Source organism: Podospora pseudoanserina, chromosome 5 (assembly GCF_035222485.1).
Source record: "Podospora pseudoanserina strain CBS 124.78 chromosome 5, whole genome shotgun sequence".
Classification (NCBI taxonomy): domain Eukaryota; kingdom Fungi; phylum Ascomycota; class Sordariomycetes; order Sordariales; family Podosporaceae; genus Podospora; species Podospora pseudoanserina.
Genome location: NC_085924.1, coordinates 4,423,829 through 4,442,763, shown reverse-complemented (window position 1 = coordinate 4,442,763; position 18,935 = coordinate 4,423,829). Strand labels below are relative to the sequence as shown.

At 51.1% G+C, this 18,935-nt stretch overlaps 6 protein-coding genes across 6 annotated transcripts; 2 read left to right on the top strand and 4 right to left on the bottom strand.

Annotated features, from left to right (window-relative positions):
• Nucleotides 1-233: 233 nt before the first annotated feature.
• Nucleotides 234-2,198, top strand: QC764_511100 (uncharacterized protein; the record flags this gene model as incomplete). The annotated part of the gene is made up of 4 exons (XM_062948325.1): nucleotides 234-315; nucleotides 377-457; nucleotides 511-656; nucleotides 705-2,198. The coding sequence occupies 4 exons, from the start codon at nucleotides 234-236 to the stop codon at nucleotides 2,196-2,198; spliced, it is 1,803 nt and encodes a 600-aa protein (XP_062799775.1).
• Nucleotides 376-4,750, bottom strand: QC764_511110 (uncharacterized protein). Its single transcript, XM_062948326.1, has 5 exons — nucleotides 4,594-4,750; nucleotides 3,180-4,528; nucleotides 2,631-3,128; nucleotides 2,246-2,552; nucleotides 376-2,085 (listed from the first exon to the last, which is right to left on the bottom strand). Exons 1-4 carry the CDS (start codon nucleotides 4,679-4,681, stop codon nucleotides 2,361-2,363), a joined length of 2,127 nt encoding a protein of 708 aa, XP_062799774.1. The 5' UTR covers nucleotides 4,682-4,750; the 3' UTR covers nucleotides 376-2,085; nucleotides 2,246-2,360.
• Nucleotides 4,751-6,857: 2,107 nt separating this feature from the next.
• On the bottom strand, nucleotides 6,858-7,817 carry QC764_511113 (uncharacterized protein; the record flags this gene model as incomplete). Its single annotated transcript, XM_062948327.1, has 1 exon — nucleotides 6,858-7,817. The coding sequence occupies one exon, from the start codon at nucleotides 7,815-7,817 to the stop codon at nucleotides 6,858-6,860; it is 960 nt and encodes a 319-aa protein (XP_062799773.1).
• A 1,132-nt stretch (nucleotides 7,818-8,949) lies between these two features.
• Nucleotides 8,950-12,312, bottom strand: QC764_0087000 (uncharacterized protein). Its single transcript, XM_062940875.1, has 5 exons — nucleotides 11,837-12,312; nucleotides 11,391-11,784; nucleotides 10,862-11,329; nucleotides 10,230-10,783; nucleotides 8,950-10,181 (listed from the first exon to the last, which is right to left on the bottom strand). Exons 1-5 carry the CDS (start codon nucleotides 12,229-12,231, stop codon nucleotides 10,037-10,039), a joined length of 1,956 nt encoding a protein of 651 aa, XP_062799772.1. The 5' UTR covers nucleotides 12,232-12,312; the 3' UTR covers nucleotides 8,950-10,036.
• Nucleotides 12,313-15,464: 3,152 nt separating this feature from the next.
• QC764_0086990 (uncharacterized protein) lies at nucleotides 15,465-15,836 on the bottom strand (the record flags this gene model as incomplete). Its single annotated transcript, XM_062940874.1, has 1 exon — nucleotides 15,465-15,836. One exon carries the CDS (start codon nucleotides 15,834-15,836, stop codon nucleotides 15,465-15,467), a length of 372 nt encoding a protein of 123 aa, XP_062799771.1.
• A 205-nt stretch (nucleotides 15,837-16,041) lies between these two features.
• QC764_511116 (uncharacterized protein) lies at nucleotides 16,042-18,868 on the top strand (the record flags this gene model as incomplete). The annotated part of the gene is made up of 4 exons (XM_062948328.1): nucleotides 16,042-17,570; nucleotides 17,665-18,061; nucleotides 18,157-18,349; nucleotides 18,405-18,868. Exons 1-4 carry the CDS (start codon nucleotides 16,768-16,770, stop codon nucleotides 18,866-18,868), a joined length of 1,857 nt encoding a protein of 618 aa, XP_062799770.1. The 5' UTR covers nucleotides 16,042-16,767.
• Nucleotides 18,869-18,935: the final 67 nt, after the last annotated feature.

Sequence of the window (18,935 nt, the reverse complement as noted above, 5' to 3'; positions counted from 1 at the left end):
AGTGATGTTTATCACTTACAGTGGTGATGGACCCGAGTTGTGGATTTGTAGACCCCGAGTGAGACGTTGAAAACACCACTGCGGGGTTGAAACACAGCGTGCGGAGACGGTGATGAAATGCGTCTGAAATAGTTGGTGAGATCATTTGCAAGTAGTCGCGTTTGGTAACAACAGGGTGCTTCATCGTCTATTCCAGAGGGTACCAGGGGTACATGACCTAGGCGTCGACCATCATGGTGCAGATTGAAACCGATGTTTTCATTGTGGGCGCCGGCCCAGCAGGAGCAAGCCTTGCATGCTTCTTGACCAACTACGGTGAACATAACGCGTAAAAGCATTACACCAGACAGCGAAAGCTAACAGTGCGTAAACTTAGGGGTGACGGGATTGATCATAAGCAAGGCGTCGTCGACTGTGAGGACGCCCCGGTCACACTACACAAACAATGCAACCTTTGGCATGTACATGAAGCTTGACATCTATACACGAACTTGAGCTAACAGAGTCCAGAATGCCTTCGCGATATTGGACTCGAGGAGGAATGTCGTCAACTTGCAACTCCCAGGGAACTGTTGATGTACTCGAGAATTTGCACCACCATGGGGGGAGAGGAACTCTCTCGGACGTACAACTGCGGGACAGATCCGAACAGATATGTGCGTCTCCCAACTGACCGCCTGTAGAATAGGTACTGATTGACATAGGGAGAGTTCAAACAGGCGAGTCCATGCGAACAGGCTGATCTCCCTCAGTCAGTGCTAGAGCCCATCCTTCTCCGCGTAGCAACACAAAACGGCTTCCACCTCCGCTGGGACTGCCAATTTGTCTCATTCCATCAAGACGAAACAACCTCCAAAGTCCACTCCGTAATCCAAGACGTCCTAACCAACCAGAAAATCACCGTCATCTCCAAGTTTCTCTGTGGTGCCGACGGGGCACGTAGCGTGGTAGCCCGCGAGCTCCAACTCCCCTTCAACGACACCCCCGGCGGCGGTCTCGCCCTCAACGTCTTTGTCGACGCAGACCTCAACCACCTCCTCACCCCCCACTCCCCAGGCCTCATCCACATTCTCCTCCACCCCACCAGACCCCAACCAGACTTCTGCTCCCTCGCCATCGCCCGCTTCGTCAAACCCTTCACCCAATGGGTCTTCGTCATGCTCGCCAGACCAAACATCACCGCCATCACCGCCACCCCATCCGAAATCCTCTCCCACGTCCACGACCTCATCGGCGACCCCTCCGTCAAAGTCACCCTCAAACGCCTCTCCACCTGGAAAATCAACGAGACCTACGCCGAAAGATACACCACCCCCGGCAAAAACAATATCTTCTGCCTAGGCGACGCCGTCCACCGCCACCCCCCCTTCAACGGCCTAGGCTCCAACACGAGCATTCAAGACGCGTACAACCTCGCGTGGAAAATCGGTTTCGTACACCAATCCCTTGCTTCCCTTTCCCTTTTGGATTCCTACACCGCGGAGCGACAGCCTATCGGTAAAGCAATCGTCAAACGCGCCAACGACACAGGTCGTATGCACGCCAAACTGTTTTCACTTCTCGGTGTCCCTAACCCGGACACAGCCGACAAATTGCAGATCCTATCCCGTCTGGGTGATGACAAAGCCCAAGGCGAGGAACAACGTCTCGCATTCCAGATTTTGGTCGAGGGGTTGGACGTGGAAAGACACGGTTTCGGGATGGAGATGAACCAGCTCTACCAGTCTGATGCTTTGTACCCCGATGATGAGACTGGCCCCCCTCCGACCAACACAGGACCTCCCGAACACGCCGATCTTTACTATCGCGAGAGTACCTACCCCGGCTCGAGGCTTCCACACGCCTGGTTGAGAGCTCCAGCAGCGGGGTCGAAGGAACCGATGATTTCGACGCATGATTTAGCTGGGAAGGGGAAGTATACCCTCTTTACTGGGATTGGTGGCAAGAAGGGATGGGTAGAGGCGGCGGGGATGGTGAAGGGGTTGTTGGGGGTTGAGGTGGTGGTTCACAGTATTGGGTGGAGGGAGGACTACCGAGATGTGTTTTTTGACTGGGGTAGGAAGAGGGGCGTCGGGGAAAGGGGTGCTGTTTTGGTGAGGCGTGATCGGGTGGTTGCTTGGAGATGTGATAATGTTGGGGGTGGTGATGGCTGGGGTGAGAGGCTGACGCGGGTTATGGCGCGGATTTTGGGGCGCTGATGAAATGCGCTGGGACTGCTGATGGGGACAATCTTGGTGAGATGGGGATGAGTGTTGCTTCGGATCTGTTTTTGCTTATTTATTGTTCAACGAATGAGGACCTCCAATAAGCTTGTGAACTGAATGGCCCTGGACCGAAATTCTGAGCGATTGCGCTGGGAGTCAAGCCTCCAACTCGGTGATAATCCCCAGTGCTGCAAGTCCATATCCCAAATTCCGAACAGAAAACCCGTATAGCCCTGTAACTACACTCCCTGGAGGCACTTCAAGTCGCTTCGTCTCAACTCTCCAGTCCTCCGGATAGGCGTCTACAACCCCCTGGAACAGGTGGGATCGGCCCTGGTTGGTGAAAACCTAGGGATTGAAGTGATGTTAGCCCCTTATGCTTCACAGACAGGACGATGTGTGGTGTTTGCAGACATGCTAACTCACCTCGAATCCAGTTAGGACGCCTTCTGTACACTCCCATGTTCTGCCAGTCTTCCGGTACTTCTGGCAAGTCTCGACAGCGGTAATTCTTTCTCCCCCAGGTCCATCGATTACAAACGTGCTCGACTGAGTGTCAGGCTCAAAACACGATGAGTCGTCGTCCCATTCAAGTTCTGGTGCCCGACCGAAGCTCTGAGAGCTCAATGGAACCCCCTTGTTTTCATAAGCAAAAGTGATGGTTTCGGCCGGCTGATCCCAATATATTCTCAGTAGGCTTTTCAGATGTACACCGCCTGGGCCGCCGAAATGGGTCCAGAACAGTGGTCTGAATCCCTCCGCCAATGCTTTCGCAGAGAAGAAGCACTCTTCATTCAGGTTGAGTTGAGAAGGGGGAATATCGGGATACCATATTCCGAAAATCCTCAAGTCTGAGATATTTTCTGTGTCGCTGAGCTCGGAACTTTGCTTCTTCACGATACCAATCTCGACGATTCTGAATGCCTACAACGCCTTGTTAGCTTCACGCGTCTTTTATCAGAACCTTTCACGTACATCGGACCAGACTTCCAGTGATGAAATATTTGATACACTCCCAAGCCTCGTTGTTTTTGCAGCATCATGAGGATCGCCCAGCCAAGGGGTCAGTCCTGCCGAATCCGCAAACTGCAAAGCGTGGATACCTCTCAAACCAACCGCAACGTTGAGGCCCCGTAGATCAGCAGCGTTTAAGGTGACGGATCGCTCCTTTTCCTTGGGACCCAGGTGGCCAGCGCTTTCTGTCTGCGAATTCGACACAATGGTCAAGCCGGAGATGTACGTAAAGGATCCCACATCTATGGTTGAAGCAGATATTCGGACTGTCTCGTTGGGGATAGCAAGAGATTGTACGGATTTTCGGAAACATCCCACTTGCAGCGGACCCACCGTGCCGACTAGGGACTCTGCGGCACTCCCCCCGACTCGTAGAGTACAGTCTGGCCGGGGCTTCAAGAGTGCCAAATGACCCCTCTTCGTAAACGCGGCGTTTGGAGTTGGACAGAGTTCCAGGATGTCAACAATAGTCAATATCTTCTGCCAGGCTTGCCCTCTGTTGCGAAGGCCGCTCCAGACATCCTCATCCGAGTCGTTGCTGGTGTCGGTAATCCGGTGGTAGAGTAATCGCCAATCACGGGCCCCTTGATATGGATCTCGATGAAGTTCAAACAGGCATGAAAGTTCAGAATTTAAACCCATAAATTGAGAACGCCAAAACTGTTGACGATCAAAAAGATGCCAAAAGGATCGCGATGCCAAACGGGCATGGAGGGCGTCACGGAGTGGTAAATAGCAGGCAATAACAGAGCAAAGCTCCTCCGGGAGGGAGAGGAAGGGATCGTTTCCTGACACTAGGCCGGATAACAAGTTATCGGGGACAAGAGGAACATCGTAGACTCCGTACCGCTCACTCAGTATCTCGTGGAGGTCGACGAAATACGGATCCGATGTGAATGGCGGCACATTAGCGGTGCTCGCGTTGGCGGTGATATCCCAAGGGAATGAGTCTTTCGATGAACACTCTGCTGACTGCGAGATTTCTCTCCAGCGCCAATCAAGCCGCCCATCGACGCACAACGACGGCCATACGAAAGATTTTAAGACATCGAACAACCTTTCAATTGGCACCGGGCTGGGGTATATGGCCTCCTCGAGTAACTTCCAACAGATGTTGTGTACAGGGAATCCGAATTTGTTGTTGATTTCACAAAAACGGGTTCCAACGACGTCTTGCTCTGAAAACCTGTAGCCAGGGTCGTCGTATCGCCCAGTTGGGTTTAGTGGGGCGAAGAAGGAACGAGAGGCAGCACTATTCTGTTTTCCCACACCCGTGAGGTTAGTTCGGTTGCTGATTGAACAGCGGCAGACTTTGGAACGAGTTTGTTAGGGGGGAGGGCCTCATGAGGTTCGCGCTGTTGGGTGGGTGACTTACGGCCACGAAATTCTTGATTCCATGATGAGGACATTGGCCTTGACCCATATATTTGCCATCCGCAGAGCGGACAATGGTATCGACCCATGGTTGTATATGCTATGCGAGGTATGGTGGACAAGAATAAGATCAAGATTTCTGCTTGGTGTTGTTTGTGGAAGACCTGCAAATGTAGGCTGCAGTGCGGGGTTGGGAGTGGCTGCCTAAAGGTTGACCACAAGCACAAAATGATTGGTTAAACTTAAAACAGACCAGGACACGCACCCCACGACTGTTATGCCATGTTGGTTCTTTTCATCTCATGGATATATCACTTGTCATGTCTCTAGACAGCCATGCGAAAAACTGTCCAATTGACAAACCTTTTCTAGAAAAACCCCATCCAATTCATGCCAGGGTTACCTGAATTTCTTATATCAACTCTACACCTTAAGAAAACGAATATATGCTCAAAAATCAATCCTAAGGCTTAGTTACCTAGGTAACACAACAGTACTTGGAACAAATGGGATGATGGCTGAATATATGCTGAGTGGCCTCCTGACACCCCTCAACACCCCTGAAACACCGGTAGCAATACATTATTATCATGAGGCCATGGTCCTATTCTTCAGCATTACAATGGGCAATATAGTGCCAGAACACAGCTTCCAGGCCTGGATCCTATGGTCATCTTACTCAAAATTCTATATTGAACATTATTTACGTCGAGTATGATCTCCCAACCCTAGGGCCCTGCAAGATCGATGGATTCTTGGGCTGTATCTGCTGCCCGTCCGGAATGCAGACCTTCCTGTTGTCTGCCCGGGCTCAATTACAGTGTAATAACCGTTAAGATCATGAATCCAGGTTTAAGACTAGTTCGCAACTACAATAACCGACATGCCCAGGATTTAAAAGGTGGCCCAACGTACCCAAGAATGATCCGCCATCCAATACTTAGTAGGGCGGCCACTTGACCAGGTGCCCACTTGGTCAAGCACATATTCGTTGGTGCGACCCTGCCTGTCGTGTCCCTTATACACCAGGGGGTGAGGCTCAGAAAAACGGTCCCCAGTGGGAGGAAGTAGGGCTCGGCCGACTGCCGGGCGGGATCGTATGGCGGCGTATTGAGTCTGGACACCGTGTATGATTGGGAACCTGTAAAGGAAGTTCTACTGTGACCACAGTGACCTCAAATCTTACTTTCCCACAACGGTAGATACGTCGATGCAGACCAACACTCACACCAGCACCACTCGTCCATAGTTTACGGTGGCATCAGGCGATTCAATCAACACGGACCTTTAAGACATGAATGCATAGAGACAAGCTTTAAGGAGGCATAAATACAGTCTAAACTTACATACAGTCATAATTCGACCTTGATGTGACCTGTCTCAATCGCGAAATCACCTCCAGCTTCATGCGCTCAAGGGAGACGTCATTCACACTGCCCGCTCAGGGTGGTTGATGAGATGAGACAACTCAAGACGGCCCTCGGCTCGGCTCCAGTCATCTCACGGCCCCAGGTTTCGTCTTGGCTTGGAATTATCACGGCTTGTCTCACTTTACGGGCTTGCAAACCTTCCGGTAGTTTTCCGGGCCGACGTTTTGGCGTCAATGCCTACCTACCTACTTAGATACCTACCTAGTACCCACCAGTGCCGGGCTATGACCCTTACCCAGGTGCGCCGGGGTGACTGGTGACCCCGAAGTTGAATTTAGCACCCTCACGACGACATTAACCACCAACCGCCCAGGCACGGTCGGTATCACCACTTTTTCTTTAGAAGCCTCAAAAGATTGTCCCAGAACCTGGCAAGGCGGCAAGTTAAGCCGGCCCTGGGCTTGGCTTCCATTGCCAGCTCATCTCATAAGACGAGCAGAGACCGTCTCATCCCTTGGACCAACGGAGCAGCCCGCTTGAAGGAGGGCACATCAACCATATCAACTGACCTTCGTAATTATGCCCCCGGACTGCGACTCTGGAATGGGTATATATTCCGGCCTCAGTGTTTTCCGTATGTGGTATATTCTTCCTAATTAAACGTATTAATGGACTAGGGAGGCGCTGCTCGGATGGATTTGAGACACCTAAGTAGACACGAGCAAAGTCGACATCCCTGTTTAGGTAAGCAGGTGTGGCATAAACATACTCTTTTCTTTATTTTCCATCCTTGCTTTCCCTCTCCTATGGTACACCACCCCTTCACTAATTACATTATACACAGGAAGATGCCCTGCCCTTTCTCCTTTCCCCTGTCTATGACTTTGGCTTGCCCTTAGTCGCGCGGCTGTGGCTTCACTGGAGAAGGGCTCTCTTTCTTGATCTCGGGAGAATTCTCTGGCTTTATCAAGGGAGAATCTGCCGGAATGGCGCCGCAGTCGATGAGGAATTGTGTGAGGGGACTCACTCGGCGGTGTTGTCCCTGTTCAGATTGTGGTTGTTGGGGGTGTGGCTGCTGGGGGTGTGCCTGGCGCTGCAAGGCCATCAGTGGTGCAGGGCGAACCAGGGCAGCGGACTGTTGTTGACGGTGCTGTTGTTGCCGGACTTGTTGATGCCCCTGAGGCAGGTGTGGCTGGACTTGTTGATGTCCCTGTGGCGGTTGTGGCTGGACCACAGGCTTGGGAGCCAAGCGGGGGAGACGCTGGCGTGGGTGAGGCTGGGGTTGAGCCGCGGGCCGAGCAGGCCTGGGTTGAACCGCGCGACGAGCTGGCTGGAGTTGAGCCACCGGACGAGTAGGTTGTGGGTTATCCGGCATCAGCCGGTGGTGCTGTGGTTCTCTTTGGACCTGTCGCAGGGCCGGAGGGCCGAGCTGAAAAGGACCGATATGGTCCATTTGCCGCCGCCTCTGCTCCTCCAGCGACTCCTGTCGTGTGACCCAAGCCTCGATTTGTCGCTTCTGCGACTCCAAATGGTTGGCTTCCTGAGCCAACGTCTCTCTGGTTCTAATCTGCAGGAGCTCGTCGGTTCTTGGCCACGGCCATCGCGGCTGGTATTCTGGGCTTTGCTCCCAAGCTGCCTCCTCCTGGAGGGTGTTTTGCAGGCCGAGGTAGAGAAGATCAAGCTGGGTCATCTCCTCCAACAACGCCAGCACTTGTTGTCGGTCCGCAGGCCAATTGATGGATCCTGTTGGGATTTGGGTGATGAGGGCCTCAGCAGCTTGGGAGAGCTTGTCTATCTTGAACTTGAGATACTGGGTCGTTGTGTACCAGCTGGGTGGTTGATGTATATTCTCCATTCTGTCCGAGTCGCAATGAGTCGATTTCTGGGGAATGTTTGACAAAGTTCTGGGGGGTATATAGCTGATAGCTGTTTGCTTGATGCACCTGGGTTGCAGGAGAGGCCGGTTGGGATGTTTTGGTTTGACGATGAGGACGACTCGTGCACAATATAAGCAGCTGGGCTTGTTGATTGTTGTTATGGAAGAAAAGGTACGTGGGGAAAGTTGCCTGCACAAACAGTGACCGTGGAGAGTGACTGAAGTTAAGTGAATGGATTGTGCGCAATGACCACTCACAGCGCTGCTTAGCGACCACTATGGGTACACACCTGTTTTGACAGGGCGGTGTAGTCAAAACAGATTTATTCAGCTGTGTCACCCCATCCCGTCCGGCAAAGCATAGGTCATTGTTACCGACACTAGGTCCAGGACTAGATAATAACACTCCTTTATGACCACAATCCCAATTGCTCATGCACTCTGTTTCGTTGACGCCCAAGATTCCCGTTTGCTTATGTCTACCTTCAAACGCATATGACGTGCCTCCATCTCCTGATTCAATATTGTTATTCAAGAGGAGGCAGCAAGATGCTGTTGTACCAACGATACTCAGTCATGGGACTGGCGGTCGCTTGTTGTGCCTGTGCCCAGACTACTATACAGGTCCTCGATGTTATGAGAGGACTAATCTGTTGGCCCAGCCATTCTCGGGAAACAGCTTGCTCTGGGTCGTCTACCTTCGGTCAGCCTTGCAATGGCACTTTTTAGATAATGAAGTGTTGTGATGGCACCAAATCGAAAATGGAGTGACCACTTGTTGACTTGACACAGCTGGCACGGTATATCTCAAGTGATTGCTTTACTCCCCAAATAACAGTAGGAATGTTATCGATCTACTTTGTACATTTTAGGCTGTAAATGTGAACGAAATATAGATTGTAGAAAGCGATATATAGAATGTACAGACCTTTCTAGCGCGCGCCCCAGTTGGGTTGTGCTGGCTTTTGCTGTTCGTGCATCGCGGTGTTCCGTTTCAGCAACAATGTCAAATGCGAACGGCCACAAACAGAGCAGAACCAAGCCGCCGAGTTTGTGCACCATGCCTGCCAGGAAGACCACACACTAATAAGTTAATTTGAAACGACAGAGAATTTTAAGGAAGTTTGTATTCTAGGTTATGACACATTGACATTGTAAAGCACCTGAAAATCTACAGGGTTGGGCCAAGGTTCAATGCCAAGACCAGAAATGGTGCCCTTCTGTACGCACATCAATCGCAAGGTCATTCCTGCTTCCACCTTCTCCTCGACTTCACACACTTCACAAAAGACCAAGCCAGTCATTAGAATCATTGCTTTTGTCCACCTGATGTCACTCCCTCCTTTACTATCCAGTGTCCACCCCTCTGCATAACCATTTGTCTGCCCGCCACATCAGCCAACACTCCCCTCCTCCAGATCATTATCGGCGTTGTTCCCTCCTCCCATCGAGTCCACTAATCAACCATTGAAGAAGTACCCGCAGGTGCTCCCGTTCATGGGCGGCGTTTCTGACCTGTTCGTCCACGTTGTCAGGCAATGCCTGTCGAACGTCCACAATTGTCTCCCAGGTTCAGTACGAAGGAAGGCGGTAGAAGTTCATCAGAGGCAGTTGGGACTCTTCTACGTCGGGGGCGGGGTAGAGTCGTTCTCCGGGGATGTATCTCTGTCCAGGCAAACAAGCCAACTCTTCGAGGGACAGCAGGCTTCGATTGCGGCGTGGTTCTAATTGCGGCTCGGGGTTGGCTGTCGGTGGGTTTGGTATAGTTAGGGATGTTGTCTGGTCTTGAGAGGGAGATATCGTTGCCGGTGATTGGGTACTGGGCTGCTGACCCTGAGGGGGCACAAGACTTCGAGCATCAGGGACATCATTGGATATGCGGGTTTGAGTCGCGATGATATTGACCTCGTCGTTCAATTGGTTGTCCCTTGCGGCTTCTCGGACTCTCACAGCCTCTCTGCGAGCTGCCAATTCTGACCTCTTTGCAGGAACTGTGTCCTCCCGTGACTGGAAGTCGCGTCTTGCGGCTCTCACACGGGCACAATGCAACTCAAAGCTAGAGAGCACTGAATTATCTCTCAAGCTTCTCACTAAGCCTGAAGGTCCTTGTTGATTTTGTGCAGCGCTTGCCTGAAGTATCTGCCAAAGTTCGTCCTGGCCTCGTTGGGCAATGTGTTGACGATGGTTGAAATCTGCGGTCACTTGTCCTCGACTCTGCTGCTGTTGGGCTTCGACGTCTTGGTGCCGTGGCGGGAGCCTCCGGATGGTAGGAGCCGACTGGGCTTGTTGTTCTCCTTCTTGCTCTCGCAGCTGCCTGGCGGCGCGACGTTGTCCCCGGCGGGCCTGCTGGGCGTGGCGGTGTTCTTCTTGTTCTTGTTCTCCTTCTCGTTGCTGCTGGGCGGCGTGACGTTGTCCCTGGCGAGCCTGGTGGGCGCGGCGGTGTTCTTCACGTTCTTCGCGCCGGCGTTGTTCTTGTCTCTCGGTCTCGAGGTGGCCTCGTTGGCTTTCGCTTCGACGCTGGAATCGCTCGATTTCTTCGTAGTAAGTGAGGTCGCCGATTTGCTCGCAGGAGATTGGGCGCGGGTGGCCCATGATGATTGTGAGTCGTCAGTGGTGGTTGGAGGAATGTTAGTGTGGGAGGCAGAGCTTTGTGGGTGAAAGGCGGAGAGGGTAGAAGCTGGATGCGATGGAGTGGCCCAAAAGTAGTAGAGGGGTGAAATGATTGGGGCTGGAGTGAGAGTGGGGGTTGGCAGAGAATGGCGAGCAATCTGAAGCTGCCGAAACACCGCCTGAGTAGGCGTCGGAGCTGTGACTGGCTGCAGTATTTCAGGTTGCAATTGGGGGTAGCTCTGGCGCAATTCGGAAGCCTCAGCTGTCACCTCTTGAGGCTGACTCTGAGCCTGTTGACTGGGAGACTGCGCCTTTGTGCTCACTGGCGGAGCAATCTGCTGACACAGGTTTGATCAGTCACAAATATGTCCATTCCCAATCCCTCCCTTCTGATCGCAAGGACTTCGTCTTACCTTGTCTTTGGTCGAAGCATGTCTAATCTCCTTCTTCCGCTGATGAAAGAAGCCTCTCACCGGGATTAGGTTGAATTCCGTGTGTTTTTCTTTCCTTTTGTCCTTCTCCTTGTCACTTTCCTTGTTGTCTTTAGTCCCTGTCCGCGGTTTGAGAACCCTTCCAAGCATTTCTTTGCCGCTGTCTGGTCTTGTCGTTGAGCCAGCCTTTTTTGATTGCCCTTCTTTTTGGGAGCCTTCTGACTGAGGTTTAGTTTCATCAACAATTGTCGCTTCTGCTTTGAGGGACTGGTTGGCCATCTTGACTTGGCGTAGCTTCAGCGTCACTTCCCAACCTGGTAAAACGAAGCTTTCCCAAAATGCTGGCAGGATTATCTCTCCACTAGGACCGAAGACTTCGTAATTTCCAGCCCGGACCTGGTCATTCTGAGGAAGATGGCCATACAATTGTTCTATTGCCTTCGACATTTCCTAAAGGTCATTAGCATGGCTGAAGCTGTTAACATCACTGACTCAGCATTGGGTCACTTACCAGCCAGGTTCTGCAAGCACGAAATGGGACCAAACAACGTCTCCCTTCTGTGTCGCTCAAGGTGATGGGAGCGGGTGTTGGCTCTGGGGGTGATTTGAAGTTATATCCTTCCTGGCTGTGCAGATACCCATGATACTGTTCTGTTCTGTCATCAAGATACTCTGCATCTCCAAGGATGGTCTCCGCGTCGGTCCTCAGGTCGGCGAGAAACCGGCCGAGAACATAATTTGATGGTCTTGGCCCTGTCTCCGGCGCATTCAACTGGAGTTGAATCTGAGAAATTCCCTGCAGAACACGGTCGATGTCTGTTTGTATCTGTGCTGTGTTGCCTTTGATGGCCGAGGTGTCTTGGAGAATGTGCTCTGTGTCGTCTTTGATGTCTTTGATGATGATGCTGTCTACAATCAGCTACTCACTTCCCCAAGGGCCACAGACACACAACTTACACAGATACCAAATCCAGTGTTACACTGAGGGTGGCTTTGTGTCTTTCCAGATCTTCTCGCAAGCTTTCCATCTCCTCTTTTCCCGACAGAGCCCAACTGAGACGCGAACCTTCCTTCAACAACCCGCCAATCTGATTCACGACATTCTGGCAGTCTGCGGCCACATCGACAATTCGCTCAAGCACGCTGTCTGGGAGCTTGATCTTATCGGCATCGTGAAAGTCATCCGCGAGTATCTCAAGCACACCTTTGAGTGATATTAGTTCCTTCTTGACGGCGATGATTTCTTGTCGAGCCCCTCGAATATCTCGCATGAATGCCGTGGCAGCGCTTATCACGGATGTAATTGCGCCAGCAACCTCCAATACAGTTACCGCCGCTGACAGAGGCTCCATTTTGAACTTGAAGTGTCGTCTGTGGCAAAGGCTGATGATAGCTTGCACACAGCACTCAATTGTGGGGATCAAAAATTTGGGAATGAGCCCGATGAGGGGTAGCACTGGCTCAGCCTCATTCTCTAGCTTATGTATGCACTGTCGTATCCGCACTGAATGCAAGCTTCGCCAACGGCATGCTGACGTGCATGAAGATGGCTCTCACGATTGGTTACCCGACTTCTCCTAGCAAATCTCACATGCAGGTCCACAACTCCAGTATGCCGCCATAATGTGGACCAAATAACTGGCACTGCAAAACGCTAAACCAAGCCTTAAAAGAGAGAAAGGCCTTCAAGATAGTTAAGGGGCTTACAAAAATAGTTAATGGGCCTCTGAACTATCTTTTGAGGTGTAATAATTATCCATCAAGGCCTCTTCTTCTTCTAAAAAGAGGTAGGTTAACAAAAGATTCTACGTTTGACCGACTTGCAGTACCAGTTATCTTGCCCACAGCGTGGCTGCCAATTACATGGTCTCTTCTGACCGATAATGTATTCAAAGTGATCTTGTTCATCTTCATCACAGTTCTGCTACTATACCTTGAACTTGTAAACAAATTGACCTGTTGCCGAGCAACGGCTCAGGGGTATTTCAGGGGACGTGCGCCCAGCCACAACACTGGTGTTCCCCATGGCCTGAAATACATTAGCTCATGGGGATGCAATTCAAGCTCGGATAACAGCAGGTGGTGGAACAATGGCCCTTTTTTAGGAATGAGTGCCATGGATGATCACTTCACTGCTTGTTTGGTGTGTTGCAACATGTTTCACTCAACTACCTGCCAGACAACAGTCACAGGCAGCCCGATCGAGTGCTCCTTCTTACTGTTCGATTAGAGTGTCGGATTTTCTGCCGAGTTGTCCGCATTTGGCAATGGCACTCATGTCATCATCCAACACACTTCGATGTGTGACGCTGACAGCCCGCTCCATTGTAGAAGGACGAAACTTCTATGAGCCACAAGTTGATGCAGCAGATTTCCACGTGTGGTGCTCCCTAACACGTACAGTCACGCTGGTGCGGATGAAGATACACATGAGCACCGTTTACAAAGAGACGAATCGTTGACGCTAGAAGGGATGGAAGAAAACTGTCAAAGTGGCATGGTTTGGGGCGTCAAGGGGTGATTGATGATGCATGCCACAACTGGCCAACTCTGATATCAGCTGGATCTCATTATCGAGTTCTATGACGCCGTGGCCTTCAACAAATAAGATACGTTGCCTTTAAAACTACCACACCCACTCCTTTCTGATCTTGGGGTACACCTACAATACTCTGGCCTTCTATGACAGTAATATCCGTCAAGTAAAGCCAAGTCCAGTGTCTTTTACATTTTGTCGCCTATTTACGACCATTGACAACTACACCGCCATGATTGACAAGTACACCACAAGCAACATGAATATGGCTAGTTGCAACAGCAGCACCTCTTCCAGGAGTAGCACATCCTGCAAGAATCGCACCTGCTCCGGAAGCAGTCCCAAACGATTGAGCTCTTCCGCATCTGTTTACGAAACAACAGAAGCGGTCATGAAGGTGACACCGCATGTCAGCACAGTCATGGGCACCACCAAAGTATACAAGCGAAATACTTCACCAAGCACGAGGAACAAGGGGCTGAACGAGATGAAAGCAACAGCGCGGGCCATGTGCTGACGTGTCGATTGAGGTGTATGGGGAGCAAACTATTGGAATCGCCGGCCGAATCAGCCTAACAGCTGCAAGAAAATTGATAGACGCGACTTCAGCGTCATTTTAGAGTTGTAGATGACAAAAAATACTATAGTCTGCATGACCATGAACAAACTTGCCCATTTTGCCCAGATGATCTAACTGACTGTTCCATCCCGTTTACAGTAGCAGAGCCTTACAAGATACATGACACCACTGCAGCCCACTTTGACGCCAGCTCTTTCCTCCAAAGACCTTGAATGGAATGATTACTCTCGCCTGATCTTCCATACAAGCACAGACCGACTCTAACAGTGGCCACACCAAGAGCAGTTGTGTGGTACGCAGAGACACGCCGACAGAATGCCCACACCAGAGGACCCAACACTACCCCTTTCTCTGCCCATCAACCCGGAAACACTCAATCAAGCCCTCAGGCTAGAGCTTGAAATACAACACCTCAAGGCGAACGATAACGCTAGAGCACGAAGTCAACACCAGCCGGCTCAGGTCAGTCGAGCAACGGGACAACGGCCGCCAGGTACACACTCCCCAGCAGTTTCAACAGAGGCAGCCGTGCCAAAAGCAAGCACAGCGCCTGGTGGTCAAAATCACCACAAGACAACCACCCAGAGCTCAGCCGCGCTACACACTCCAGCTAAAAGCAGAAAGAAACAGAAATCACGACGTTGCAATCTTCTATAGATAATCACCATCACACAACGAAGAGCAGACTTCTACAACACCACATCCACAATTACTACTTTGAAACAGTCCTCTCTTTTCATCGTTATAAACAACATAGCCACCCCTTCATTAAATCCCGGCTTTTTTTCCATGACCCAACACACGAGATCCTTCACCTACCAATAGCCCCACCTAACCATTATCTACCCGCCAATCTTCACCGACTGCCTCACCATGAGCCGCCGCGATCGCGATCCCGAATCAACACCAGTGGACTGGGCAGAGCTCTACATCGCTCTCGTCCCCCTCTACCACGATCAAATCGAACGGGGGAATGCTGATAAATTGAAAGCCGCAAAAGTCGAGGAAGCAAGACATGCCCGCGAAGATGAGAAGGTGGACGGGGCAGGAAAAAAAGATGCTCACCGCGGAGAATATCGAACAGCGTGAGGAGCGAGAACAAAAGGAAGAGGAGTGGAAGGAGAGCAAAGATGGAGAAAGAAGGGAGCAGGAGGATGAGGAAAGACAGGAGCAAAATTGTATAAGAGAGGAAAGGCGGAGGAGTATTGAATGCTCTCAAGAGGCAAGGGGTCTTTGCAGAATCTTGGGGAATCCGTGGCTCAACTCAAAAGTAGCTAGCTAGAGTGAAAGCATCACAAGTTGTCTCAGACTACAAATCACCAAATAAAGAATCCCACAAACAAGTTATTGTGACTGCCAAGTGCAAAGGTACCTAGGAGAGGTACCTTAACTTACCTCAAACCCAAAAGACACAGTTACCTACCCTAAAACAAGCCCCCTCATGGTACAAAAACTGAGACCTCTGTGCATTAGTGAATGAGGCATGGTTCTGCTGGAGCCTCGTTGATTGTGTTAGGAACCCCGCATTTGCGTTTGGCGCACCCTGCAGGTTGGCATTTACGCGCAGCCTGAATAGCCCCCGCGGCTGGGAGAACGGAGGTGTTTGTCCAAAGATCAAAACATCGAGTCAAGCTCAAGTTTATTCCCATGGTGACACCTTCAGTCTTTTTCTCAGAAGCCTGCATCCCCGACATCTGGGGTGGTGGGTCGGCTGATGACGCGAAAAGCGGAAGCATGGGCTGTCTGGGATCGCGAAGAACCTGACCAAGCTGGAGAAGGAAGTCTCTTGAGGGGTAACCAGTGCTCTTGGTAAGGATCCATGTCTTGATAGGCTGATCCATTGCTCAAGTGTTTTCAAGGCACAAAGGTACTGTCTGAACTGCTGAGGATGGAGTTTGTTGAATTTAAATGACACAACAAGAAGCTGGAGGGATGTTTGGGTCGACTTAGAATTAGAAATATCTATCTTTTAAGCTCAAGTTCCGGGCTGTAACCCAGGTGATAGCAGGCTACGTCTCGCGTGGGGGTGCGTAACCGATATACCCAAACCCCATACATGCAGGGGCGTCGACTGCGCCATTCAGCTCAGTGATGGGATGAGCCCTACATAGTTAGGAAGATCACCCCCCTTTTCTCCTCTCAAGATACTCTATCGACATTACAATCAAGCCGCCTTACACGAAGATGGAATGCGAAGCGTCGACTGCGGCAACACGCAACCAATGGAGACATTCTGTGCTCCGACTTCAACACGAAGGACCTTGAGATTTTCAGTACCGGGCTTGAAGACGTACGCAACGAACTGTTTCGAGTGCTGTTGGGCCAGCATATGTCTGAAGATAGATCTACTACATGGGACCCCAGCGGATCCGAAATGACACTGGACAAGCTAAACAATTTGGAGTCTGCCCTGACATCGACATGGAGGGATTATCACTTACGACCACACAAACGCAACCGGGTGACTCTTGGGAATGTCACGTCCGTTAACCTGCGCTTGGACGGCACATGGAGTTGCGATGCAAAAGGAGCCGACTCCTTTGTTATGAGGTTTCCTGCCGTCAAGTACGCCAAGGGACCCGATCGCCTGCAAGAAGCAATAGTCAATGTTACACAGAGAGGTGAGTGAGAGGTATTTTTGTCTAGCCGATCAACATCACCACGGCCTCCATGATTGGGATTTGTTCTAACGGTGTCTATTCAAGCCACATCTCGCGTTCAAAATGAACCAATCCCTGTCAGCTAGAACCGCTGCAAGGCAAACGCTATCAAATGGCCCTCCACAACGACGGACAGATCGGCATGGAACGCGGTGTTCTCAGGTACGAGGACGTCAACGGCCATACAGCAGATGCTGAGTTTCCTTTTAGCGAAGTGCTTAAACACGAACTGCACTATCGCGAAAGAATTGTTCTTTGCTTGCGGCTAGTTCGTTCGCTGCTTGATCTTCACAACACTACCTGGCTGCGGGGTGACTGGGGTGTTGAAGACATCTGGGTGTACGGCAAATCGAGCTCCTCGGAACTACAGCTACGCCAGCCATATCTCAGGCTGGCTCTCCCGAGCAACCAAAGTGACTCGCCCGTGGACAGTCAGCCGTCGACTACGAGCGACTTCTTTGGCGATATGCATCGCTTTCCCCACGCCCTTAGCCTGGGTGTTGTTCTTATGCAAATACTGCTTAGCGATCGCCTGCAGATCGTTGCTCCGCTCGAAGATTATCGGAACGAGAGACGGAGACATTTATCAGAGGATATCCGGAATGACGTCAACCTCAAGGTGGTTCAGGCTGAAAGGTTGTTGAAAGAGTGTCAAAAGAGGCTCTCGGCTAGATCTCCGCTGATCAAGGCTATAAGCGGCTGCACAAAACCAAACCTGTTTGGGCCAAACGAGAACGGGAGAGGGGCAGACAAACCTCTTCTAGGGGACTCGGTTGGGCTGTTCGAAAACGACACAAAACGGTCCTACTCGGAATTTTCAAGGGAGCCGTCCGCTATGGGCGAGTCGTCGGCGAGCGCTACACAGGGTGCAAGTGTTTCAACTTTGACATGGAATGAGAGCCTCGTCGAGCTAACGTATGTATGATGCTTCACGCCGTTTCTATCCCCGGCTTTTTGTGTTTTCGAGGTAACCCTGGCAGCTCGCAGTTCTAACAGTCAACACACATAGAGAAAAGAACATTGAACCGTTAAGGCTTACCACCCAGAGCCTCTCCAGAATGAACGGAAGATCAGAGGAAGGGGGCTGTAGACCGGACGACATGTGGAATAACCTTGTCTCCGTGGCAATTCTGGATACCGGTTGCGAATTTAGTTTAGATAAGCTCAAGGATCTCATCGTTGGGGATAATACCGGCGACATTCCCTTTCCAAAAAGAGTCGGATGGAAGGATTTCGGGGACGAGTCACGCCGTCCCAGTGATCCCATGGTGGGTGAATCTGAAAGCCGCCATGGAACCATCATGGCCCGACTGTTCTTGGGAGCTATGGGAATGTCCAAAGTCTACATACCACGCGTTATGAAAGGCACTAGTGATGATAGGGGTGCTGCTGAGAGACTTGCTGCTGTGAGTTCACCCAATTCATGTCCCCCATCTCGTGATCTACACCTTACCGTCAGGGCAAATTTTGAGTCATGGGGCTCTAACATTCAAGCATTTAGGCCGTCGAATGGGCTATAAACGAATGTAATGTCGATATCATCAGTATCTCTCTCCGCCTTAACAAGCCTTCGGAGGAGGTGCGTAAGAGGTTCCATGAAACGAGCGGTAAAGCCTTGATCTTTGCCTCGGGTAGAAATATGAACCAAGGGACCTACCAAGAAACCAATCGCCTTCCCGGCAACGTTAGAGAACGTCTTCTGCATTCACGCTCACGACGGGTTTCAAAAAAACTCTTAACTCACACCAGACCCGCATCCGGAGTTGCGGAACTTCCAAGTCATCGGACAGGATTTCAACGTCCCCAACCCTGCAGACGGGACTCCCCTGATCTTCCAAGGCACGTCCTGTGCAACCCCGACCGCAGCCGGGATGGCCGCCTTTGTTATCGACTTTACTCGAGCCTATGGAATAGAGTGGGCCAAACGTCGGGAAACCGGCGAGAAAGACGAGGTTGACGACATCCGAAAAACATTGGTGGATGAGAAGCAGAGACTCAAGTGCGACCGGATCATGATGAAAGTGTTGCTGTCGTACATTACGAGACGTGACCGGGCTCATAAGAACCTGAAGGGAAAGTACATCAGGCTCAACCCCGAGCTCTTGTTCGAATGCGCCGAGGACCCGGGAAAGTGGCAGCGATCAGTGCTGTTGAGAATTGCTGAGGCTTTGAAGGACAAGAATGGTATTCGGACGTCTAGGCGGAGCGCTTGACCATATTTTCTGCTGGTCTGAGAGAGTCCACCGACATATCTAGGTTATAAAACCTGCCCAAATGTTA

What these genes read in the sequence shown, in the direction of transcription:
- QC764_511110 (XM_062948326.1), bottom strand. Translation starts at nt 4,681, where the DNA reads ATGGGTCGATACCATTGTCCGCTCTGCGGATGGCAAATATATGGGTCA. An exon ending in CACTGGAAGTCTGGTCCGAT is followed by an intron (nt 3,129 to 3,179) that starts GTACGTGAAAGG and finishes AAGGCGTTGTAG; the next exon opens with GCATTCAGAATCGTCGAGAT. An exon ending in GCGTCCTAACTGGATTCGAG is followed by an intron (nt 2,553 to 2,630) that starts GTGAGTTAGCAT and finishes TTCAATCCCTAG; the next exon opens with GTTTTCACCAACCAGGGCCG.
- QC764_0087000 (XM_062940875.1), bottom strand. Translation starts at nt 12,231, where the DNA reads ATGGAGCCTCTGTCAGCGGCGGTAACTGTATTGGAGGTTGCTGGCGCA. An exon ending in ACACTGGATTTGGTATCTGT is followed by an intron (nt 11,785 to 11,836) that starts GTAAGTTGTGTG and finishes GATTGTAGACAG; the next exon opens with CATCATCATCAAAGACATCA. An exon ending in ATGCTTCGACCAAAGACAAG is followed by an intron (nt 10,784 to 10,861) that starts GTAAGACGAAGT and finishes CTGTGTCAGCAG; the next exon opens with ATTGCTCCGCCAGTGAGCAC.